Raw genomic sequence first — 7,269 nt, forward strand, 5'->3', positions numbered from 1 at the left:
AGTTGATTTTGCTCAATTCATTTTATCTGCCGAAGTGAAAAACCTGAAATGTCCAAAATCATGTTTTCATAATGTAAATACCATTACAGCATATGACTTTAGGAACACTTCCATGTGAATTAAAGCTAATGAAGACTACAAAAATGTATTTGACACTATACGTAAATTACATTGCTACAGTTTAGAAAATCATTTTGTTTATTGTTTTTAGGTGATAGTCTGCAGGACCCAGGAATACCTGCATATCTACCAGCTTGCAGTGTAGTTCCTGCACTCCACAGCCTCTTCTGCTCCATGCAAGTGGATTTTCTCCAGGGCAGGAGAAACTATTTCTAAGAAAAGAAACAGACTCAGCCAGCGCACAGTAACACTAATCCTCTTTTTAACTGTAAATAACAAAAGGGCTACCTGACATAGATCATGTTTTTACTTTGCAAGTTCTTGATTAGAGGTGGGTTTTGATTATCGCTTTTCTGATTACAATCCATGCTAAATTGAATAAAGTGATATTGATTCATTACAATCCTGTGTCGATTTGTAAATTAACGTTATTATGCCTGAAACGCCAGCATATCAGGTTAAACCTCACAACATGTCGTCAAACACCATGCAGCTAAAACAGTACCTGGGAGCAGGTTTACGGATTCTGCATACAAACGTGAACACAGAGCGCGGACCCGACGCGTCAGAATCAGATTTTGATGTGTCGTCGGGTCCGCGCTGTGTTTGCCTCCTTTTTCTTCGCTGGCTTCTGCAGCTGCAGGTTTCATAACTCTCTGTTTACATCTCTAATTAAGTCTCACATGTGTCAGCTTTCTTTTAATAGATACGAAATTATGGATATATACTGTTAAATGATCAGAATTGTAATATTTCTGACTGAGGCAAAACTTTCAAGATTCCAATCAAATTGAATCGGATCCTGTATCGCATCAAAATGATTCTACAAATCAGTGACGATGCAGCCGTACTCAGCTCCCTAAGCATTTTCCCTTTCCAGTTCACAATCAATCCCACCCCTAGGTCAAAAATATGTATAGGACAATTGGCCTCATCTAATATTTTGTATGAACCTGTCCAGCTGTCCAGTGATTAAATGACAAGTAGATGGAGGCAGGACTCCACAGTAGGGGCATACTCCATAATGTGCTGTGCCTTATCATATGTATATTGTATATATTGCTCACTTATTGTATTTACCAACATAAAGGAGTTATGAGCAAAGAAAGGCCACACCATAGTGCATGTTTAAATAGGGAAAGTTTATTGATCAAAATGTATTACGCAAATACGCATTACATTTTTTTCAGCCCCCCAATCGAGAAAACGAAACCAATTGCATGTTCAAAGCAATGGAACGGTGGCCCAATATCAGAGAGAACTCCACTCTTGAGTGAGCAGTGATGATTGAGCAGTCCGTTTTATTTTGCAGATTCAAGCTGCTCTTCAAAATATTCGCCACCAGATGTCACCGGAGAGGACTGTGTTGAAAAGCTTCGAGTAATGAACCATTTTTCAATACAAGCTTCAGTGCTTCGGAAAGCTTCATTTGGCCATCACTACCACCCACTGTTGCCGTTGGGACTGGATCGCCGAACGACTCGCGGCACCCCACAGTCAGGCAGCAGTTCGTTCCACACACGTGCGGGCTTGCACGCGTTCCTATTTCTCCTGCTCACCCTTCGTGCGTCGCACCTTTTTTCCTGTCTCTGCGCTTACTATCCCCTTTAACAGGTCAACCTGGCGGCTGATAGGCCACCTTGGGGAACGCCCCCACCTCACAGGTGCCTACAATTGTCTGTTTAGTCCACAGTGGATTAAAGGAACATGGTACAACATTAACACACATAATATAAATATGAGGATAAAACCATGCAGTATAAATATCAATAAACAAACATGCAATATAAATATCACAATAAAATCATGCAAATAAAATCAACACTATGTACCAATACACAGATTGATAAAACATAAAAACACAAATTTCCACTGTGTGACATCATGACATGAATAAAATTGTAATTTTATTTAAATAAAATTTTTATTTTATTTATGTAATTAACACATTTTGAACTCTTAAAGAAATATAACAAAAGGAAAGAACCCAGTTGAACTAAAATGATCCATGTAGCAAACAAAAACTGTTGTGAGCCGCCACCCTTATATCGTCGTTGGGCTTTTGGAGCCTTGACCTGACTTTTAAAAAATAATTGGAAAAAAAGCACTATGCTGCTAAAAATTAAAAAACAGATATTTGCAAAATTCTGCGTAAATATGTATTTCACCTGGTTAATGTGTGTGGCGGGGCGTGGTCTGCAGCGCTGCTGCAGGAGAGGCGGACGCACCTGAGCGGCACCCGCAATCACGCCTCGCCGCCTTAACGTCTGTGCCATTTATGCTGTTTTGTTGTTGTTGGTGTACGTCGGGCTGTGAGCTGAAAAGCTACAGCCGGCTGTACAGCAACTGTGTGTGAAAAGTGGTCAATAACGAGATGCTGAAAAACATGTTCATGGAAACATCGTGGAGTCTGCCGTGGTATGTTTACAATGGGACTTCTGCTCCTGAACCTCTGTGCACAGCGTCTGCAAATCGGGGCTGTACGAAGTCACTTTCATCTTTACGCAGGACTGTAAGCTGTCGTCTGTGAGGCGCAGCGGTGTTTGTTTTTAACATAATTCACGGTGGAGAATAGCTGCTGACATAATGTGGATCCGAAGATCCATAATTGGCCTACCTGGGGTTGGAAGTCTGGATAAATGCATGGCGTTTAGGCGGGTACACCGGCTTCCGCGAGTGTGACGCTTATTTTGAGTGATCAAAAAATAAAAGAATATAATTTTATGTTTGTATTTCAATATCACAATAATCTTCCAATTTAGAACTACAAGTTAAAAAAGAACTAACATGAATAAAATACACTTCAGCTAATTACTTAAAAAAACAAAAACAAATTTATTTTCCCAAGCCACACGGAGCCGCACTAAAAGGACTAAAGAGCCGCATGAGGCTCCGGAGCCGCAGGTTGCCGACCACTGGTCTATCTGGTGTCCCAACTACAAACACGTGGTTAAACCTGAAGTTACCTCACTGTAGGTTTGCTTATAATAATCAGTCCGCTGTAACTGTATGCCAGGCGTTTATTAGCAGCCAACATGAACGTTGTACACTCGTAACAGGAAGTACACATAACCCCCAGAGAGAACCACAGCGACACCTGCTGGAACTCTCCGTAACAGCAGCAACAGGAGGCAGTATGGACAACCATAACATTGCTGTTATCTACACTCACTAAACCTCAAAGCCTGCATCACAGTGAAGGCTTTTCATATCACAGCACATGCAACATGGACTTTACTTTCTTTACTTTTGGGAGTTTAAATGTTCATTTTCAAAATTTAAATCCTCTGGCCATAGTGTTATCACGCTTGTTTAATATACTCTTACAATTAAGAATACCAAAAGACATGAAAAATATTTTCTGAAATTTTTATTCTTGTTATTTTAAAAATATCTCTAAATTTCCAGTGGAGACAATTTAGAGAATTTTTATGTTTTACAAGAAATTTAATTCAGTCCAAATGAGTTCCATTTGAGGGCCAATTCACAATAACACAGTGCTTAACAAAGTTAGTTGAACATCACCTAATGTAAGAATTTGGGGTGTTCTTATTTCTATGACAGGTGATGTAATAAATTTGTTAAGCACTGTATATGTAGAGTAAAAACCCTACAATATAAGAGAAGAAAAACCCCAACAATCAGATGATCCCCTTTGAGCAAGCACTTGGCAACAGTGGAGAGGAAAAACTCCCTTTTAACAGGAAGAAACCTCTGGCAGAGCCAGGCTCAGGGAGGGGCAAGCCCTCTGCCACGGCTGGTTGGGGGTGAGGTGAATCAGACTGTAAACATCTTAATCAGACATGTCTTACCTGGTAGGATGGACATTCGCTGGAGGAAAAAAATGGGTTAAATTGAAAAATTTTTCCAAGTACAATTATTTAAATATGTGTTGCAGTCTGATTCACTTTCACATTTTTCCTCTCTTTTCTTTTATAGATGGAGTTCGTGGGAAGCTAGTTATGCCAGCTTTCCATGAACTCGGAACTTGTACAGACAGGAATACTCACGATTGCCCCAGTTGTTCAACACATGCAGCGTAATGAAGCGAATGACGTCTACTTTGTCGTCCTGAGAGACAAAACAAAAACCAGATGGGTTAGTTGCATAATAGTTTTCTTGACTCTTGAAAGGATGGTAAATTTAGGAATACTGTGATTATTATGAGGGAGGATATACAGATAGCAAGGGGAGCTAACCTCTAAGTACTCTGGATAGAAAAGTCTATGTGCATGTGTATAATGGCACAGTGTACTCACGGGTATCCTGAATGTTTGGAGTGGATCTCCATTTTCATCATAGACGAATGTTCCCAGGTGGACACCACTGTCGTCTAATGCTCTCTTTCCCTGAAAAGACAGAAATAAATACAGATAAAGTTGTTCTCTATATACACATATGTAAAATGCAACAGTTGAACAGTGGTGCAGTGGAAATCTGTGACTTACAAACACTGAAAACATCCTGGGAGCACTGGAGACCTTTCCAGATGGTGACACCATCTTAGAAATGTGACCCAGTGTCACATGACTGATGGCGATGCTGTGTGACAGCTTAATTGTTAAATGTCCCTGGGAACCCGCAAAACTCCAACACACTGCTGGGAGCATGGGTGCTCGACCCTACAGAGAAAAGGAAACAAAAACAGAGTTCAGTTTGGACCGCTAGTGTTTGACTATTAAATCATGCAGATGTGTGAGATAGTATCTTGTTTTTTTGTGAAAGTAGATTATACCTGAATAACGACTCTTGAGCTTACACAGGGTGGTTTTGCGGGTATCAATGTAAGCCCCCACAGCTTCAATCCACCCTGTTCTGAAAGGTAGGATGCTGAAGACTGTTCTTTAACAATCTTTGCTCCTGTAGACAAAAACACAAAGTGAGAAAGGAATCGCAAAACAACAACAAAGAAATTCTTACGTGAATTCTGATCCGATTTCATGTCTTACCCAGTTCCTCCAGAGCAAAGTTGGGCATCCTGTCCCCAACTGGAAGAAGGAAGTCAATTCTTTTTCTTAAGTCCATTAACTCCCTTTGCAGCTCTTGTACCTTCCTTTCCACCTGTTCATGTCTATTCATTAAGTACTGCAAATGAGAAGAACCATTCGTGTTAAAATATATATATATAATAATAAACTGTCATCTGATTAATTTTCAGGGAATATATTATGAGCTTCATATGTTTTTTATACCTCACTCATGAACGGGGTGGAAAAGTCCATTTTCAGCCCTCCAATACTGAAAATCAATCCTGGTGCATGAAGAGAAACACAGAATAAAAAGAGAAGCTTAATCCAGAAGAAAAGCACATAGTACTAGAAAGACTGTAATTGTTTGTGGAAGGAGATCATTTACCAAAACACAAGGCCAGCATGAGGACCAAAAGTCCCAATGCCTTGATGGCTCTAAAGAGACCTCTGCTGCTGCCACTACTGTAGTCAATAAAATCATCAGTGGTGTAGTCCACAGTGTCACAGTCAACAGTGTTGTATTCAACTGTGTCTTGGTCAATATTGTCAGGGATTGGACGGGGCCGTCGCCTTTTGGAAACTCTGCACAGAAAAAACAAAATCATGTAAGAAAAAATGTACATGGAAGAATAAAATGGATTATGATTACAAAACCTGCATCTATGTCAGTGGATGACAACAAAGAACATGTAGACCAGCACTAACCTGTGTAAAGTCTCCTTGTAGGAGATTAACGGCTCTCCTTGGCCGTAATAGCCGTTAGACTGAAGTCTTTGGCTTCTTCTCAACATGGCTGTAAAATGAAAGGGAAACATGGGGTTAAGTGAGTCTCTAACACAAAGCTTATCAGACTTCATAACTATGATTTGAGCATGTTTCCATCAGAAGCAACTCTGTGCAAATCAGTGCAGATTCTCTTAGATATAAACTTCACGGTGCCAGCTTGTTTTGTTTTTAATGAACAGAATTATATTTGAATCACACCCATATATGAAATGCGCTCTTAATACAGAATTTTATTTTTCCAGCATCATATTGTTATGATTCATATCATAGCAACAGATCACAACATTTTCTTGTTTTTCTTGCAAAAAATCTCTTTCAAATGTCAGTTTGTTTGTTCACAATGTAGTTTTTAAAATTCAGAAAAAGAGGAAATCACCACAGCGGTAAAGAAAAGCTCAAAGCAACTAAATGAATTTGGCCCAAAATCCTATCAAAAGGTTTTAAGAATTAAAAACTCTTTGTTTTTATAGTTAATATACAAAAGGAAATCAATTTTTATCAGACAAGCTGCGTCTAACAGGTAAGCAGTAAAATCACCTTTACAGTAGAATGTAGCTACTAAAAAGTGCTTTTCTGACATAATCAACTGGATATCATTTTTAAAATGTTTAGATTTGAAACACATATATTAAAAGTAAGATGTGAAGCCAAAACATACTCTGTTTTTGTACTTGCTGATTTTTAGTCTAAAGATTGCACTTACCTTCACTTAAAACGAAAGTTGAAGAAACTGAATCGCTAAGTGTGTTTTTCCGTAAATTTGGACGTTTAGCGCTTCTCACTGAACTCATCTGAACCAGAAAATTTAGGTGCAGAAGAAAAATTTCAAACCGCAGCTTTTTCAGCGACGTTACAAACAGACACATGCACAAATCGAATATGACGCACGCGCGTTCCATAAGAGCAGCACTTCGTGTGCGCACGCGCAAAGGTGTGAGCGTAGATCTGTTTTGTTTTTTTTTAATGAAATTTGCTCGAAATTTACCTTTCCTTCTCAGTCCCTTTTATAAACACCGCATCATATTGTCAAAATTCATACAGCACAACACATGCGCTCACGAGCCCATGTGCAAAGGTGTGTTGCAGTGAATGAAGGAAACTTTTCCATATTCACTGTCACTAATTTGTTTGATTTTGCTGTGAGAAAATTGTGACGTATATGAGAATGAGGGAAGACCACGGTCATTTAAATACGGTATTAAAGTGTAATGAAACTGTTTCTCAGAGGGAAAGCGTGGTTTTAGGAGACTCGAGCCAAACATTAGCGGGCATCATTCTAGCTTATAATCAACAACGGATCCAAAGGATCCGGGCTAGATGAGCTGGGAAGCGACCGATCCAAATCGGGTCCAGTCATGATCTGTTCCAAACTCGCTGTGCAAGTGGACTCCGA

At 39.5% G+C, this 7,269-nt stretch overlaps 1 protein-coding gene across 1 annotated transcript; it reads right to left on the reverse strand.

Moving 5' to 3' along the window:
• Positions 1-4,049: 4,049 nt before the first annotated feature.
• On the reverse strand, positions 4,050-5,854 carry LOC146639840 (SUN domain-containing protein 3-like). The gene is made up of 8 exons (XM_085355789.1): positions 5,796-5,854; positions 5,476-5,672; positions 5,313-5,371; positions 5,070-5,205; positions 4,856-4,980; positions 4,569-4,742; positions 4,380-4,469; positions 4,050-4,191 (listed from the first exon to the last, which is right to left on the reverse strand). The coding sequence occupies exons 2-8, from the start codon at positions 5,492-5,494 to the stop codon at positions 4,081-4,083; spliced, it is 714 nt and encodes a 237-aa protein (XP_085211915.1). The 5' UTR covers positions 5,495-5,672; positions 5,796-5,854; the 3' UTR covers positions 4,050-4,080.
• Between the last annotated feature and the right edge of the window lie 1,415 nt (positions 5,855-7,269).

This window comes from Diplotaxodon limnothrissa, linkage group LG1 (assembly GCF_057381915.1).
Source record: "Diplotaxodon limnothrissa isolate DT_005_m linkage group LG1, D_limnothrissa_male_GT1.1, whole genome shotgun sequence".
Lineage (NCBI taxonomy): Eukaryota > Metazoa > Chordata > Actinopteri > Cichliformes > Cichlidae > Diplotaxodon > Diplotaxodon limnothrissa.

What these genes read in the sequence shown, in the direction of transcription:
- LOC146639840 (XM_085355789.1), bottom strand. An exon ending in CTTTGCTCTGGAGGAACTGG is followed by an intron (nt 4,981 to 5,069) that starts GTAAGACATGAA and finishes TTTTGTCTACAG; the next exon opens with GAGCAAAGATTGTTAAAGAA. An exon ending in TCCAAACATTCAGGATACCC is followed by an intron (nt 4,192 to 4,379) that starts GTGAGTACACTG and finishes TTTGTCTCTCAG; the next exon opens with GACGACAAAGTAGACGTCAT.